This window comes from Ambystoma mexicanum, chromosome 12, assembly GCF_040938575.1.
Source record: "Ambystoma mexicanum isolate Mex_15411 chromosome 12, UKY_AmexF1_1, whole genome shotgun sequence".
Taxonomy (NCBI): Eukaryota; Metazoa; Chordata; class Amphibia; order Caudata; family Ambystomatidae; genus Ambystoma; species Ambystoma mexicanum.
Window position 1 is genome coordinate 918,260,321 of NC_090936.1, and position 18,998 is coordinate 918,279,318.

At 42.2% G+C, this 18,998-nt stretch overlaps 1 protein-coding gene across 8 annotated transcripts in view; it reads right to left on the minus strand.

Moving 5' to 3' along the window:
• KCNC2 (potassium voltage-gated channel subfamily C member 2) overlaps positions 1 to 18,998 on the minus strand; it is a 1,087,529-nt gene that overhangs the window by 195,133 nt on the left and 873,398 nt on the right. For 7 of the 8 annotated variants that reach the window (XM_069629397.1, XM_069629391.1, XM_069629396.1 and 4 more), the window contains exon 3: positions 17,087 to 18,014. In XM_069629397.1, coding sequence (XP_069485498.1) covers positions 17,087 to 18,014 — 928 coding nt within the window. Of the gene's footprint in view, positions 1 to 16,917; positions 16,972 to 17,086; positions 18,015 to 18,998 lie in introns of those variants that run through there. The other variant, XM_069629398.1, reaches the window with a different exon arrangement.

The window sequence follows — 18,998 nt, forward strand, 5'->3', positions numbered from 1 at the left end:
CAGTTGGACTATTGCAACGCATTATACCTGGGCACAAACAAACATAACACTAACAAACTACAAACACTCCAAAATAATGCCTTAAGATCAGCCTTAGACATACCTAAATCTCATCACATTTCACATGAAAGACGATCCATCAAATGGCTCTCCACAAATGAAAGAATTAAACTCAAAGTACTCAACATCACACCGATATCTCTCTCTAACAAGGCCCCAACCTACCTGACAGACAGATTCACCAGACACACCTCTAAGAGACCCACCACTCAAACAGCTTAACAATCCCCAACTTTAAACTCAAAAAAGACTCGGGCGCTAGTTACCCAGTTAAAGCAGCACAACTGTGGAACTCTCTTCCGGACAACTTCAGAGCTCTGCCCTCCTTCCAGTCTTTCAAAACTAACATCAAACAATGGCTGTTAGCACATGACCAATGACCTGAATCACCTAATGACCCTACACTGACTGACAAAGCTATATATATAATGTATATAATGTATAGGTATCCTTAGTGTTGTACCATCCCCCTGTTACCCTACCTCATAATTATCGTATTCCGCTTTGCTTTTCCTCCCTGTAAACCACACCAGCTTTGTTCATGTAACTTGTCTCTACTTGTTTTATTGTAACCAAATTCTTGCCCAGCGCCCTGATGCCCGAGGGCCCGGCGCGCTATATAAATAAATAAACAAATACAAATACAAATACAAATACAAATACAAAATAGCAGATAGATGGTGAAGTTGATCGAGGGAGCAAGATGTTTGCCAGTGGCGCTCTGCTTATCGAAGGGTAGTATGAAGTGTGTGAAGAGCGGGAGAGAGCCAAGGTTGTGAGGGTTTACGGGAGGGGACAAAGGAAGATGAGGGGCACAGAAGATTCAATGTAGAGGAAATGGTTGTGCACAGTGTAGAAACAGCAAGGTCGGGAGAGAAGGAGGAAATAAGATCAATGGAGGGGAGAGAGGAGGACATAGTAGCTGAGAAATAGAGTGGTGAGAATTGGCAAAGCTCATGATGATTGAAAGACTTGAGGGGAGGAGAGGGAGGGACAGGGGAAGACATGTGGGGAGAAAAAAAGAGAAGGAAATTACAGGGAAGTAGACTGGGTATGAGGAAACCCCAGAGTTGGAGGGGAGAGAGGAGCAGATGAGATCAAGAGAAGAACCATAGATGTTAGAGGGAGGGCAGGGTAAAGGGATAACTAATATGAGTATAATAAGGGGATGAGAGGAGAAGAAGCATGAGTAGAGGAAAGGTGGAGGTTAAAGTCACCTAAGAACTAACAAGTGGGTAAGTCAGGGAGAAGAAAGGAGAGCAAAGAGTCTAACCATCATTGAAACTGGTTAGAGGTCTGAGGAGGCAATAGATGGTAAGGAACGCAGAGAGTGAGGTCTAAAGAAGGCTGAAAAAATGGTATTCGAAGAAGGAAAAGGTAGGTAAATTAGGAATAGAAGGAAAAGGAGACCATGAAGAGTGGTAAACAATACCTGTGCCACTGCCTCAAGCATGAGGACATGGAGTGTGTAACACTGTAATGGAAGAAGAAAAAAGAGAGACAGGGAAAGCAGAACTAGATAGAGAGAGCCATGCTTCAGTGAAATATAGAAAATGAAGGTTCAAGCTGAGGATTACATCCAGGATAGGATTCGTTTTATTGCAGATAGAATGAACGTTGAGTAAACCAACTGAGACATCAGAATGTGATAAGATTGCAATAGGGGGATGGATGAGATTAGCGTTACAATGATGCAGATAAGAGTGAGATGAAGAAATTGAATGACCGCGGGAGAAAGGGGAGTGACATATGGCCATGGGATTAAAGGACAAACAGGCTAAGAGTATACAACTGAGTTAAAGGAAAAAGAGAGACGGATTGCCCATAGTGGAAAACCGGTACTACTGGAACCGGAGATACACAAGGTTAACAGAGTGATAGAGATACAGAAGGTTGGGGAATACCCTGCTCAAACAGGAGTAAACAGGATAGTCACTCGCCTTAAGAAGGAACACCCTTTAAATGGATGCCATGGGAGAGGACGCCCATGCAAGGTGGAATATGAAGCAGTGGATGTCATCATGTGCCCCTGCACAGAACAGCTGATGGTAGACGCAGTCTCAGGAGGAAGGGATCAGGGAGGACCCGTGCGGTAGAAGCCACAGTCTTCTTGTGCCTCAATCGACCTCCTACTGGTGGGGATGGCAGTCCAAACCAGGCTTCCTGGTAAGGCTATGAACCCTTGGCGAGTGATGTTACAGTCACGTGATCCAGAGACCTGCACATTGTCTGCTGGCAGGATGGCCACTAGCATGCAACAGTGGAATTCCAGGAAGTCTACATTTTAACTGAGGTCTTTCTTCACTGGTGAAAATGTGGAGAATGTTATTTACACCGCACGCTAAATACGCAAATGTGTGTGTTTTATTAGATCCCCTTTACTTTACATCTTTCCTTTTTTACCCTTATTTTGCCTAGTAAAAAGTTTTAAGCATTTTAAAAAAGCTTTCTCTGTGATCTCGCTTGCTCCCTATCCCCTAAATAGTTTCCTTTTGTATTTCCACTTGTTTGTGTGAAACCTAAAAAAACGTTTATGGGAGAACAAGGAATTCTGAATGTGTTCTAGTAAACTTACTTTTTGTATCTGAGAAGACTTTCCGAGAATTTGTGAGAGTGTTGTGTGGTTCCATTCGTGGCTTGCCTTACTCGGTCAGTTATGTTGTTGTTTTTGTCTAGTGTGTGTCATTTCTCAGAAAGGCATAACATGGGGAGGTGGGATTGGCTATCTTATTTGGCGGGCAAGTGGAGTACAGAGATGATAAATGACAGGTGGAGTTCTGGGAAGAGAATAGTGTGTTTCTTTTTGCTGGTTCAGGGGGTAGGTGTCAGATGCCCAATGCCACAGCAGGTTGCCTGATGTGTGAGAGTCGCTGGGGACAGCTCAAGAAGGGCAGAGGAAACATGGCTGACTGAGATGAGTTTCCTACTGCTACAGAAGGAGGGGAGGCAGATGAGGAGATAGAGGAGACAGGGCCATTGGATTGGACCATGCAGAGAGTCTTTGTAACAGAGGTGGTGGAGAGAGCTGGTGAGGTATCTCGGGAAGGCTGTGAGGCCCTAACATTGTTAATGATGGAGGAATGTTGCTGGGAATATGCCATATGGTTTTCTGGGATAGACCTTAATTGATACTGAAGTTAGACAGGGGGATGTGGCAGAGGTGTGACGCAAATTAGAAATGAATGAGAAGGGCAGGTAGTGGTGCTACTGGGGGGGGGGATAAGAGCAGTGGGTAAAGGCCATAGAGTTGGTCCCCTAATAGATGATTCAGAAGCGACTGTACAGAGACTGTGCAGAGGCGGCTACCCAGACAGAGGCCAATTATTCCAGTTTTAAGACAAGGGAAATCCCAACCCAAATTATGAAGCATGACGATGGCAATGTGCTATGAAACCAAATAAAGATGCCAGTCAATCACAGTATACCAAGAAGTATTGCATCTTGGAAACTACAACAATGCACAAACACATGAGTTAATGGCACGGTATGATTAGTTCTAGAGCTTTGAGTGACTATTCTTCCAGAGCACCCTCCAGTTGTGGAGACATAAATAAGGGGGTATCTGCAGATTCCTGACAGGAAGACACATCAGCTCATTGTGACACATCCAGCCCTTGGTTCTGCCACCCTCTGAGCCCGCCTAAGCTGTGTGCCGTCCATGCATACTGCACCATCCACTAGCAGTGCCACGGTGCCCCCACCAAAGCAATGTGTGGTTGCAGAGGGGTCCAGTTTTGTGAATTTGGCATAGTTCAGGTAACACATATGGACTTGCAGATATGTCATGCTGGCACTTACTCCATGTGTTGCCAGATGACCATCCATTGGGAAGAGATTGATCCGAAAGCCCTGTAAGATTCTAGGTGGAGGCACATGCTCTAGCACCATCTTACCATCTTCTAGGTGACTGGAAGGGCATTGGGAAAGAAGACAGGAAAAGGGCAGCTAGAGTGGCAACCCTCAGACTTAGATTAGGAGGGATAGACCACTAGGCAGTCAAGTAAGACTGAATTTGCCATATTGTCATTGGGGGCATAGGACTGATATTATGTTTAGATGTTTGCATTTGTTTGACATACACAAGAAACAGGAATCGCCATAGAATATGAAAATACACCACAGGAAATGAGTGCAGTTGAAAATGGCTTAAATATAAAAAAAAACATAGATCATTTTGCCTGAGTACAGAATCAGGTTGTGCCAACATTCTCGAAAGACGTTGCACCATAAAATTACAGGTGCGTCAGTGCTGCGTGAACTTCAGCGGGCATTCAGAGCTGCTTGTTTCTGGCTGCCATGTAGCAGGAGGCGGGGTCCCCAAGAAATGCTGATATTTGTGGCACTTATTTATCAGAAAAAACGGAAGAATGTGCCTGGTGTGCTAGCTGCTCTGTTTCAAGGTGTGCATTGCTGTGATTTTAAAATAGCAGAAGCGTCACTCAAGACCAGAACAGTGGCAGCACGACACAGTAATGGCAACTCAGACATTTATAGTGAGTTACCACAGGAGTCACTTACTAGAGCTTTGACACAGCAGCAGCATTTCAGGGAGGACAGTAGGGGTTACTGACTATGGGTGAACAGTTGACAGTAGAGGTGTTCTGAGTTCATCCCAGTCCAGTACGTGTTGTTGTATCATATGACACATGCAAAGATGCAGTACATAACTTGGACCCAACCGTTCTCTGGCACACGGTTTTCTTAGTGCAGACAGAAACATAACATTATTTGTACTGTATGAAGATGCTCTATGCGTGGGATTCTTGAGGTGCGCATACTAGTCATGGTACACTCATCTGACAACAACGATGGTGGTGTTGGAGTTGGTGGTGTGTCGGTCACATACTGCTACTTAGAACTTCCACATGTGGCAAGTTATCTTTGAAAGAACATATGCAAAGTTGGAAGAGTAGCTTTGTCTTTCCCTTCTGTCTCTGCAACTGTGGAATTGTCCTCCTCTTTCGCTTACTCAGTATCACTGGCTTTCAAAGTCATGTGTTGTGGCCTGGACTCTTTATCTTGGTTGTCATTGTCATCATTATTTGCAAACTCATCATGAGCAGAGAGACCCGAAGATTTTAATATCCTGCAGCTCGGCATTGGGTTTGCTTTGTCACAGCTCGTCTGTAGATTGAGTCTGCAATTCCTCTCCCTCTTCCACCCCAGAGACAGCTGGATCAACCTTCTCCTCCTTCTACTCCTTCTTCAATAACTGAGCAAATACTTCTTAATTTTGCATGCAGTGGGATGTGTGGCCGAAAAGTGGTGCTGATGAATGTGGAATTAATTACCACAATTAGCAATGCAAACTTATCCCAAAAGCAACTTCTATCGCTAAATTGAAATACACTACAGCTGCAAGTCTCCCTCTAACTCTGGTATGTTTAAGTGCTCATGGCATGTTAGCCTCAAAATCATTCAGAGAAGAAGATAGCATGCATGTTGGGCACTGAGTTTCAGTCACGTGATATAATCTTCTCCAGGCAAACAAAGGTGAGGCACTCAGTTTCAGCCACGTAATATAATCTCATTCTGCCTGCAATTTTTCTCTGAAACTAGAATGTTCTCTTGTACATAATAATATAGCCACACTGAGTTACATCAATTGCCTGTAATCTCCAAGTTCCTGAGAACACTAAGATTATTTAACTAATTCTTTCTCTCATTCCTCACAAATTATTGTGCACTGACGTATACAGCCACTGAATATAATCCCATTCTGCCTCCAAAGAATTCTAAGACTTTTCCCTACAGCTAATATTTTCTCAATTTTGTCGCAAAAGGAATGAGCACCGAGTTACAGGCAGTGACTAAAACCATCTCCTGCCACTGAGATTTTCTGCTGACAGTTCTTGACACATGCGCGCTGTGTATGGAAGGTGCTCATTGGGTTTCTCTCCTCCCTTAGTAATAGGTAAAAGTAGTCGCAGAGCTGTTCTATTTCAATTTCACCTCTCCCTCAACTTAATCTGATTTTCAATGTCTACCTATCCCTCAACTAAATGGTATTTTACTTTTCTCCCTCTCCCTCACCTGAAGCCTAATTTAATATTCTACCTCTCCCTCAACTCAGTCCTACTAAAGTTCTACCGTTGTCTTAACTAATGCCTAATGCCTAATGCCTCAACTAATGCCTTGTCTTGAGCTTCTCTAGCAACCTCCTCTCTATGTCGCTGCCTACAAGACATTTCGTGAAATCTAACCTCGCTGCTCAAACCTCTGATTACATTTTTACTCTATTGGAAACTCTGATGTTCTGTTGATTGAAATGTGGCCGTATATTTTTACCCAGGCCTATTCCTAAATGCAGACATAACGGGCCTCATTACAAGTTTGACGGTCCGGTAACTACGGTACCGGTAAGCGTGCCAGTACTGTAGTTACTGGATCAGCAAACTACGAGTTCTGCTTGCAGGTGCCTTTTCGTCCACCAGGTCGGACCTGGCGGGCGGACCAGAACCCGCAAGCAGAGCATGTCGGATGTACCGGCACCATTCTGAATGGTGCCAGTGCATCAGGCCTCCCCATTTCCATTTGAGCCCTACTGGGCTCAAATGGGAATGGGGAGCATATTTTAGCGGCTCCCGGGAATGGGCAAATACCGGGTCCGGTGGAACCATAATGACCCGGTAATTGCCCATTCCCGGGCACCAGTAAAATTCGCAAGTTCGGCGGAAGCCTGTCGCTTTTACGGCAAGGCTACCGCCAAACTTGTAATGAAGCCCAATGACTTTACTTTACAGGACTCTAGCATCAGTCTATCATCGAATAATCAACCTACTCTTATTTGGATGTTTAACCAAATGTGTTTCTGTCATCAACCATAAAAACCTCCATTACCTCAACACCTAACAAATAGGTTCACACACCCTCCCCTCCCCACCCGATCTGAGACTGGGTGATCTGAGTCCATCGATGCCTACCCAGATTGCTTCTAGATCCTTTGCTGACAAATTGCCCACTCACCCGCTCCCCTGTTAGCTCCTCACTCCCTTGTGTCTCTGCTTCCCTCACCAAGTTCTTCATCCTATCATTGTTAAGCTCCCCATTTCGTCCTGAAGCTAGGTCCACACTGAATTAATACCTTAATAATAATAATAATAACAGTAGCTCTGCATGCCGATGATGCAATAATACGTTCCATCCTTTGAGACAGGCTGATTCAGTAGAACACAGTCCATTCCACTGTGCCAATGTGAGTCCGGAACTACAACTAGAGAGCAAGTGCCTAGCCCAGCTTCGATCACTGGAGTTACTGTGGGAAACTATCTAGTGAGGATGCATGGGATGCTAGCCCTATCCTTGTGGGGGTGGGACATTTGTGAGGAAGTTAGAAATAAGGAATTTGATTTTTGTGGTACTCAGTTTAGAAAGTATTGCAGCATCCAGTTTTGAATGGTACCGAGACATTTTGAGGAAAAGGAACATCAGCTTAGGATAGTGTCTCTTTCTCGCTGTGCCTAGGTCATCAAGGTGCACATCATTGATGTCAATTTATGAGGATGAATAATGGGCCTCATTATAACTTTGGCGGTCCGAAAACAAAAAGTGCCTGTAATAATGTTTGTCAGCACTTATCCGGACCGGCAAACTACAGGTTTGACTGTGGGGTTACATGACTTACCTCCAATGTATAGTCGCTACTTGAGCTTAAGGCCCTATTTTGTTACCAGGGGGCTTCTGAGTTGAGCGAATGTGGAGATATGAACAAGACAGAGTTCCACAAGCTACCCCAACTTTACACACATTTGGGGGTCAGACCTGTTGTGGCCATTCCAATACTACTATCCATAAATCAGCAGTTTCATTGGGTCACTATCACTAAAAAACAATGTATTCAGAAACATATATAAAAACTCAGCAGATAGCAGAACAACACTTCTTTACACAGATGTAAGAATAATACAGACATCAGCAGAGAAAAACTCCAATGCTACATGCAAGCACTAATAATGCATGCATACATTTATAGTGATGTAAGTGACACAAGTGATGTATATCAAAATAGCAACTGATGGTGTCAACACAAAATGTGTTTCTGGCTTAATCGGAGGGACAGTGTAATCACATGTGTTCCTTGTGTGATTGAACCCTTTAAGCTGTCTTCAGAACACATAAGAGTTGGTAATGTATTGACGTTGAGAGGCTCATCTCCCGTCAGATGCTATTAACCAATGAAAATACAAAAACAAAGCACACAAAAATTTTAAAAAATTAAAGCCTGCCCACTATTACAAAAAACGAATAGGAATATTGGACCACATGTCTGATTACCCACCTATCATTTCTTGTATGTGTGTAGGGATGAAAAATATAGATGGCACTTCAAGTAATGACAAAGGTGTCCTCAATACATCCATAAGATGTATTTTAGGTGGTCACAATAATCCATTTGTTACCTTGTCAACTCTTACATTCGCGCTGCTAGTAAGCTTTCAATGCAGGGGTTTGGCATCTGCCTGGGGACCCAGGAGTATGATTGGTGTGCATGTGGTCATCTTCGGAGGACTGTACATTGTCCTGTATGAATAAGAGTTGGCGAGAGAAACAAAATAATATTTATTGTTTTTCCTGCGAGGTTCTTCGGACAAATGTTAGCAAAAATTAATATTGAAAACATTATGCAGTTGTTTTGGTGTCGAATGTGGGTTTATGCTCAATAGTGAAAATCTACTGTTAGGTAATAGCAGTGTGAAGTCTAGCAAGTGTAATATGAACACAGATAGATGCACAAGGAGAAAGAGTCCTACCTTTCGCTATCAGCGTCTACCGTAGTGCGGGTAGCCCTCGAGACCGTACATGCCTACAGGTATGCCCAATCAGACCCGGTCATGACGTAAATATCGGGGGAGGCAGACACGCTCATGTGTGTGCGTCAGTGGATGTTGAAGACCGCCATCTTGGGAAGGGTTAACAACTACCCACGCCATGATGGCTGTGCCTCGGAAAATGCATAGAGACAAATGGAAGCGGCACATTCAGCTGCCATACACATCCCACATTCCGGGGTGTGCAAGAATATTATGTGTTCCAAAAAACGCCACCTTATGGCTGCCTATGGCAATGCATCGTTATGCATGCCACGAACACGAGCCTACTTGTAACAAAGAACTGGAGTAAAGGAACAAATCCTCAATACATCAATGATTCAAAAATCAGAAAATCAAAAATTTAGAGACACGCATATTGATGAGTGCTTAGTCAATGAATAGATTCCATTCAATGATGATGTTCAAGCCATTTTTTTGTTGTGTCTAATTTTAAAATACATTTTTGTTCAAGTTTCCTTACTAAGAGACCTCTGTCACCACCACGTGGGGGCATTTCACTGTTTAAATAACAAACCATAGTAGTTTGATGTGTTTATGTTTTGCCTGAAATGGCCTACTATTGGTTTGTCTGCGATTTGGTTTTTAATACACAAGCGATGCTCGCAGATCCATTGGCGGAATTTCTCCTTTTGTTTTTCCTATATACAGGAGACCACAGGGGCATTTTATCCCGTAAATTGCCCATTTAACGAGGCAATTGGTGAAAGAATCTAGTTTCCACGAAAGGCTGTTTAATTCCATGACATTCATGTCTTTGGTGAGGGCACATAGGGAACATTTAGTGCTTATAAAGTGCCTTTTCACTGGGGGTAAGGCCCACAGAGTAGGTTGGGCCTATAGTCTAGCTTTTGGTTCCTCGTAAGTATGTACCAATTTGTCTTTCAGGTTATGTTTTCTTTTAAATGCAAAACGTGGTTTGTTGATATTAAAGTCATCTGTGTGTAAAATACTCCAATTTTGGAGAATAATTCTTCTGAGCTAAATCTCATGTCCAACTGATTTTGGAATATGTTGAAGCAGGAGTAATCCCAGAGGGATTACAGGTTAAAAATATACCAAGAGTGTTTCTAGACAACCCCACATTTAAGATCAATTTCAGTGGGGTGGGTAACACATGCACTAGAGATTGGGTAATCCTCATTATTGAAACTGCTGAGGAAGAGGCAAACAAACAGAAAGATGAATTATCTCTCCTGGAAACGAAAATACAAGAAGAGTCAGTTATTCAGATATAAAAACTCAATTGGAAAAAATGAATGAAGAAATCCAAAAATGTAAGCTGTTTACTTTAGACAAGAACATTTGGAAACTAAAAAAGGATATTGAAAATTATAAGGAAGAAAGGACGTACCCATATTTAGTACCAGGTTTCTACCAACATTTGAATACTAACCGAGAGAATAACAGGGACCTAAGTAATCTGAGATATCCTAAAAATTATGTCACATTCTCGGACACTTCCAAAAGTAGTGATTTGGACAGAAGTGGTGGCCCATGAATGCCCAATAGGGGTGGCCAACATCAAAGAGCACAACAACAACATGTTTTTCAAGGGCGAGAAAGCAGAGGCAAAATTAGACAACCAGGCAAACATGGCATGTGCACGAGATGATGGATGCCGCAAAGCTGGTAATGCTGATTTTCAATTTAAGGGACCATATTCTCACTAAAGACGAATCCAGTCTCCTTAGCAAAAGACTCCGTTTTGTACCATGCACTATGGGCAATAGATTTCAAACCGAGTTTGAATTTAGGAATTTTTTTAGAATCCTAATATTAAAATATTTTTTTTAAACTCCAACAAAGACAACCCGACTACTGATGACAGCTCTGGCCTAAAACCCCGTCAACTTTTGTCCCTTTGGCCTCTATGATTTCCCCAAAAATAAGGTATTAAGAGAAACCGAAAAAATGTTTACCACCAAGAACAAATACATTGACAATCTAACCAAGGCCGAATGTGTAGCATTAAACAATCTAGACAAAACCATCCGTCCTTTATTATAAAGCTGGCAGATAAAGGCGGGGGGATAGTCCTCTGTGCAAGATCATTGTACAAACATGAAGTCAACAAACATCTAGATGACACTAAATTCTACAAAAAACTAGAGAATAACCCCAATGCAAGGTTAGCAGTTGAAATCGAAAGCCTTATGCTCCATGCATCAGCAGAGGGGTGGATAAATGAAGATGAGAAATTGTTTCTAGTTAAAAAATATCGTACTACATCAGCATTCTACTGCCTGCCCATAGTCCACAAAAATGTCTATTTATGCTGCCCTTTTTCACACACCATTTGTATGCAAAATGAAATCATTTGTCCAGGATACTACCTCTATGATCAAAATTCTGGACCAAGTTGCAATTGGTGATAACAACATCTTAGTTACTCTTGATGTGTATGCGCATAACAAATAATGTAAAGTAAAGTAAAAAAAAAAGTAATTTCCGCAGATGGCCAGAATAGAAGTGATGCGTTCTTACTTATACAGAAGATGAGATGAGATCTGACAGTACCTACTGAATTAATCATGGAGTGCATCAGATTGGCGCTAACAAATAATTTGCTCTTATATGAGGGTGTGTACTATCAACAACGCCATGGTACCAGCATGGGAGCTACCTCAGACATGCCCATTGATTTATGGACCATCTTGAGCAGCTAACCATCTTTAATAAAGACAACCCCTTCTATGCAAACATCACATGTTGGCATCGATACATTGATGATGTGTTCATGATCTGGAATGGCGGCCGTTAATCGTTGCCAGTCTTTTTAGAGTGGCGCAACAACCAAGATTGGTTTATTAACTTTATCATGCCTTCTGATTTGTATAGAATCCGCTATTTAGATCTTGAAATCTACAAAACCACTGACAACAAGTTGGGTACAAATTTGTTCAGAAAGCCAACCGATAAAAATACTCTCCTAGCTTATGGAAGTTTACATCCCCAAAGCCTAAGGGAAAATCTTCCCTTTGGCCAATTTCTTTGTATTCAGCGCAAATGCACCACAATGGAGGATTTTGACACTAACAGCAAGCAGTTAAGTGCCAGACTGAAGGAACGTGGTTATCCCCCTCTAGTCATCCGAGAGCTTAAAAAAGAGCATGTTACACTGATAGGCATACGTGTCTTACGAGACAAGCTACATGAAAAGTGAAAAAAATCATATGCATAACGTCTTTCTCACCCATAAGTCATCAGCCAACAAGAACTATTCTCAAAAATTGGAGTATTTTACACACGGATGATTTTAATATCAATACACCATGTTTTGCATTTAAACACATAACCTGAAAGACAAACTGGTACATTCTTGCGAGGAACCAAAAGCAAGACAATTGACCAACCCTACTCTGTGGGTCTTACCCCCAGTGAAGGGGCACTTTAAATGTGGTAAATGTTTTGTATGTGCCCTCACCAAAGACATGAAGGTTGTGGAATTAAATTGCCTTTCTTGGAAACTTGACTCTTTCACCAATTGCCTCACCAAATGGGCACTTTACGGGATAAAATGCCCCTGTGGCCTCCCATATATAGGAAAAACAAAAAGAGTAATTCACCAACAGATCTGCGAGCATCGCTCGTGTATTAAAAATCAAATCGCAGACAAACCGCTAGTAGCCCATTTCATGGAGGCAAAACATAAACACACTGAACTACAATGGTTTGTTGTTCAAACAGTGAAACGCCCCCCATGTGGTGGTGACAGAGATCTCTTACTGAGGAAAATCATACAAAAATTGATTTTTATATTAGACACGATTATTGTGACCGCCTAAAATACATCTTATAGATGCATTGAGGACAAATTTGCTTCTTCTCTTTCTATCCTAGCAACCTGGACTGCATCATCGTATCATCATTACCTGATGTGCCATCTATATTTTACAGCCCTACACACATAGAAGAAATTATAGGTGGGAAATCAGAAGTGTGGCTCAATATTCCTATTAGATTTTTATAATAGTGGTCAGGCTTTTAATTTTTGTGTACTTTGTTTTTTGTATTTTGTTTGGTTAATACCATCTGACGGGAGATGAGCCTCTCAATGTCCATACAGTACCAACTAGTATGTGTCCTGAAGATGGCTTAAAAGGCTTCAATCACACAAGGAACGCATGAGATTACACTGTCCCTCCCATTAAGCCAGAAAAGCATTTTGTGTTGACACCACCAGTGGATTGCTATTTTGATATACATCATGAATCGTTCTCTCACTTGTGTCACTAACATCACTATAAATGTATTCATGCATTATTAGTACTTGCATGCAGCATTGGAGTTTCTCTCTGCTGATTTCTGTATTATTCTTACATGTGTGTAATAAAGTGTTGTACCACTATCTGCAGAGTTTTTATATGTTTCTGAATACAAAGTCATCCTGATCCAATGAAACTGCTGATTTATGAAAAGGAGTTTTGGAATTAGCCACACCAGGTCTGACCCACAAGTGTGTGTAAAGGTGGGGTAGCTTGTGGGAATTTTCCTTGTTTATGACTTACCTCCAGTAATGAGCTGGAGATAATTGAGGCCCCAACAGCATTAATCAGCCAGTATTTCCAGCACCGGTACTACCAGTGCCGGAGATACTGGCAATTTCCCCCATGGAGTCCTATCAGACTCCATGGTATGGGGAATTACTGGTATTTCCGCTGTTTATAATATCCCGGTAATACCGCGATATCAGGTGGCAGAAACAGTAATACCGTTTGGTGCTATCCCACCAGTATTACCAGCGGCATACCACCAAACTTGGAATGACCCAATTTCTTACATTCCCATGCATTTTGGGCTGGACTGTTCTGGTGGATAGCAGGACAAAGCCTGATGTTTACACGGCTGGTCACCGTCTGAAATGGCAAAAAAGGGCTAAAAAAGAATAACATCATCTGCACAGAAAATGACCATTGTTTGTTCATCATCCAGTGCTTTACATTTATCACTCGCTGGTGTTTAAGGTGAGTCTTGCTAAAGACCCACTCCCCTGTCAAAGTACATGTTTTTACTACATGTTTTTACTATAACAAATAGGTCTTTAGACAGTTTGCTTATCACTGCGAGTTGGTTTAAACATTCCTTCTTGCTATTCTATCCTTTGAGCTGATTTTCCTATACAAAATGGAGCCTTGCTGTGGTGTTTACAGCGTGTTTGCATTGTGCTGGGAATGTATTGTTTCTGCCCTCTTGCATGCTGGGAAGCCTTACAACGCAAGCGCCATACTACAACTCATCATCTTCTTTACACTTATGAATCCAATGTTAGATTTCAATGAAGCACCAAGAAAGTGACCCTCGGGGAAATGAATCACGTCATGCAGAGAGCGCAGAGAGCGCAGGTGCGTGCTTGCTCATTCGGCCTGATTTATGTGTGACCTTCGACGCAGTAGATCATGGTAATTCTAATCCATTCTTTCCATTTGCGTGCGGTTGAGAGAAGGGGCATGGTCTTAAAGGGTCTTCATCATTTCTCGCAAATGAACATAATTTCTCCAGATATGCTTCTTTAAATCAGTCCACCTGGCCATCGCTTTTTGTGTCCTAGAGATTGATCACCTCACCAATGTTATTTTGCATCGACATGCAGCTTTTGGTAGATATGGAAGTGGGCTATGTCATCTCTACCCATCCACACCACAATGACACCAAGCTTTCTCTATTTGTGTAAACATTTGCCGATGTCCTTTGTATCCAGTATGGCCTCATTGCCATTAAGTACTAACCTCAACATTACGAAGATCAAATGCCTTTTAATAACGTCGTCACACAACACCCTCACAGGTAGAGGATTGCCTTTCTGCACATCCTCAATACATGTTTTCCTCATGCTAGACCCAGGAAGGGAGCCCCCGGGGCGTCTGTGGTGTTACCTTTGTTCTGCAAGCACATGGTTCATTAGTTTAGTTGTTTAATAGGATACTAAAAACACTTGTGTAATGTATCTGAGGCTGACCGACTGCTAAAAAATCGGGCTGGAACATGTAATAAATATTCTGACCGCGTCTGAGGGGAAACTAGCCCTGCCTTAGCCTAAATCTAATTCACTTTAGCTGTGTGCATTGTTGCAAAAAGGGATCTTGTAGCCTCTTCTGAAGCCTTGTCTGTAATACCTGACAACAGACCTTGCCTGATGCATTACAAATAGCCCTTCACACCTTTGCACGGGGAATGTCCTATGCAAATGCTGGAGGTTTTAATCCCTCGGTTTACATTCTTGTTGCAGACACACAGAGTGGGTCAAAGGTCTAGCTGAGGAAGGTTCAGAATGTAGACTATGGACAAGGTGGTCTGCATTTCACCACCCATTATGGTGGGGCGGAGGCAAAGAGGGCGTTGTGAAGGGGGCAAGTGTGTATGCAAAGGCCCTCCTGAGGGCTAATAATGCAGACTCTTACCGGGACCATTGCACAGTTCAGTGAGGGCTGCTCAATCAGCATTTGAATATGCACGGCATTGTGGTCTAGGAGCATCTTATCTTGTGAGCTTTCAAGGGTACTGCTCCCAGATGCTTCTGTCTGTGAAAGAGCTCTCCGGTCAGCAACTGAGGAGGTTCCGGTCCCCACCCCACTACACTAGAATCTAAGGTCTGCGACCTCTGACTGCATCTCCTAGAAAGCATATGGGAGTTGCATGGTAACCCCAAAAAGGTTTAGTCGAAGGAAGCATGCATTATAGTACACCCTGTGAGAAATATGCCATTAGCGGAATGAACGGTGCCGGTAAGGTACCGGCACTGTTCATTCCGGGGGGTGCCACATTACAAGTTTGCTCGCGGGTGTCGGTATGAATGTCTGGGCCATACCAGATGTGCATACCGCCACCTGCGAGCTGGCCAGGCCCGGTAATTCCCTTTTTTCGGTACCCGGACACGAGTTTGGAGGCAGCCATGCCGCTAAGAACGCCATGGCTACCTCCAAACCCGTAATGAGGCCCAATGACTTGATTTTACAGAAGGAGCCATGCCGTCCTTCTGTAATACCATTTTCCATTGGGCACGCAGAAATTAGTGAAACGTTGAGTCTGTGTTGCTTTGTGAGAGTGGTGCCCAATACGCAATCACGCCTACTTTCTTTGGATTCTCCAGGTCAAGTCAAGTATAGCCAGCCCAAGGCATGCTTATAGTTTAATTCGGTTCCCTTTCCATGGTCATTAATTATGTCCCATCCCCGTGTATTTGAGACAGTGTGATCACAGATCAAACGTTGGATATTGATGACATCAAACGCTGAGACAGAGCAACAGTGAAAGAGCTTGCTGCCATCCTCAGGTTGTGACCCACAAACTATTGCATATCAAACGCCCACATATAAATAGTAAACCAAAAGACAGACAGACACACTGATATACATGAACAATGTCAACAGCACAAACATGTCCCATCCCCTAACAGCTGTGTTGGAATATTTGGTGAATTAACCAGTACCAACCTGCTTTTTGACATATTTGATTAATGAAACCTAATGAGTCACATAAGTGTTTTATAATCAATTTTGATTCAGTATGTTTTCAACCATTGAAATAGATGTCTGCTCTAAAAAAGGACATCGTTTTCAAATAAATTTTATGTGCGAAAGAAAATGATATATTTGGGTTGTGACTGAAGACCATAATTTTCATATTTACTAAGAAGCTTATTGACAACATATACCACCATGTCACAAGTCACAATATGAAAGAAAACAAGTGTGATGGTTCAGTTAACACAAAGGAGAGAAGCACACAGATTTGAGTGAGTAGCATCAGTGTCCAAAAATAACAATTTCAAAATAAGTTTACAGTGAGGCAGGAGACAAGCAATTCTCCTGAGAAGATGCATGCCTTTTGTAGTGCAAGTGTGGCATAGTCAGTTGAAAGCAAACTCCATGCAATGTAGCATGCAGTGCTGCAGTGTGGGAAACAACAAGCACGTGATCACCACATGCAGGCATATAGCATCAAACACAGGCAAAAGACCATTTGAAAGTATATGCCATGGTGATGCATTAACTTCAAAACAAGCCAACTGTGTAAACCAGCTTTTCAGAAATATGAAAAATGTCGTACTGTAATCACTTTGCTTCCTTTCCACTGACACACACTGGAGTAAGGAGGAAAAAAGCTACAGCTGTTATAGCAGAATGGGTATTTCTCCCTGATACATAACCAACTGGTTTCAAATGGATTATGTGTGCATGCACTGGTTTCCATCTTACCTGATCGGTTGTGTTCCATGAGTCGGTTGTCTTTGCCAAGACACGTATCACTCTGTGTGCTGTTGTATCCCAGATTCACGTCAGAGTGGCTGAAGGTGGGGGAGCCCCCCTGCAGCGCATGCGGGATGTACTTCTTCCTCTTCCTTGGAAGCTTTTGCTTTGCCATGGCAAGCGAATAATACATTCCAAAATTGTTGACAATGACTGGCACAGGCATAGCAATCGTAAGTACACCCGCCAAAGCACATAGTGCACCAACAAGCATCCCTGACCAAGTCTTAGGATACATGTCACCATATCCCAGAGTTGTCATGGTAACCACTGCCCACCAGAATCCAATGGGGATATTTTTAAATTGTGTGTGCTGGCTAGCCGAAGGATCATTTGGGCTGGCGCCTATTCTTTCGGCATAGTAGATCATTGTGGCAAATATTAAAACTCCTAAAGCCAAAAATATAATGAGAAGCAAGAATTCGTTAGTGCTAGCTCGAAGAGTGTGCCCAAGTACCCTCAAACCAACAAAATGGCGGGTCAACTTGAAAATCCGAAGGATTCTAACAAACCTTACCACCCTGAGGAACCCCAGAACGTCCTTAGCAGCTTTCGAGGAGAGCCCACTTAGTCCCACTTCTAAATAAAATGGCAGAATCGCAACAAAGTCAATGATGTTCAGGAGGTTTCTAATAAATTCAAGTTTATCAGGACAGAAAGAAACACGTACTAAAAACTCAAAAGTAAACCACACCACACAGACTCCTTCCACGTAGGTCAATGCAGCATCCGTTTCAATTTCGAAGTGGGAAACCATTTCAGTGCCGTTGTTGATAGTTTCCGTTTTGTTTATAATTGTGTTGAATGCCTCGTGTGTTTCCAGACAAAATGTTGTGATTGAAACGAGGATGAAGAATAAAGAGGCAAAAGCAATGAACTGAAAGACAAGAAAACAGGAAAATGGAGGATAAATACCAATTTACCGGAACCAGAGGACAACATGTGTTATGCCAGACAATGAACATGAACACTATTACAATCGTCCGTTATTAAAATGTACCAAACCAAAGGGAAATGTCACATTTCTAAGCCCAACATATTGAGGTACATATATTGTGCATATACTTTATCCGACATTACTTTACAGAGATAACAGCTGCAAACAATGTGTGGCATTTTCATGGATTGTGTGACATTCCATCTTAATAAGGTGAATGTTAGGGACATGGCCTTGCTATTTAGTAACTCAACCCCAAGCACTTGTGTTACTGCATTTAAACAGATGGTTTATGTTCAGGGGATTTCTAGTAAAGTGCTATATTTCAAAATTGTGAATTGTAAGAAGCAACATACAAAACCTGCTTGGGACTACAGAGTGATATGCTATGTTTTGTTCATAGTTAGTTGAAAGAATTGACCAAACAATAACCATAGTTGTCCGTCCTCCAAATATATTTTTTATGACAAGTGAATACAACTTATGACTACTCAAAGGCCAAACGGCATTGTTGGTAATACATTTTCAATTAACTGAAAATTGCTGAAAAAAAATAGTGTCATTTGATGTCATTTGATGTCAGTAACATGTATTAAAGTTTAGAATGTATAGTGTAACAGCCAACACTCTTTTCCATGAATGCCAACACAAACATATTAATATTCGATTTTGAATTCTGTTTATTCACGTACAATTCTTTGATAATTTGAGTTGACAGCAGGTTTGTTTGTAATATCTTGGTAAAATGCCTCTCACTTTAATCCTGTGAGGAAAATAACGGAACACGCATGCACACTCCCAATCATCTTTATATATAAAGTGGAATCTACGTATGTGTGTATGTTAGTCTGGCTAAACAAATCCACACCGTTGTACCCACTGCTACCAAATTCTGCACATATTCCTCGTTTGTCTGGGGCAAGA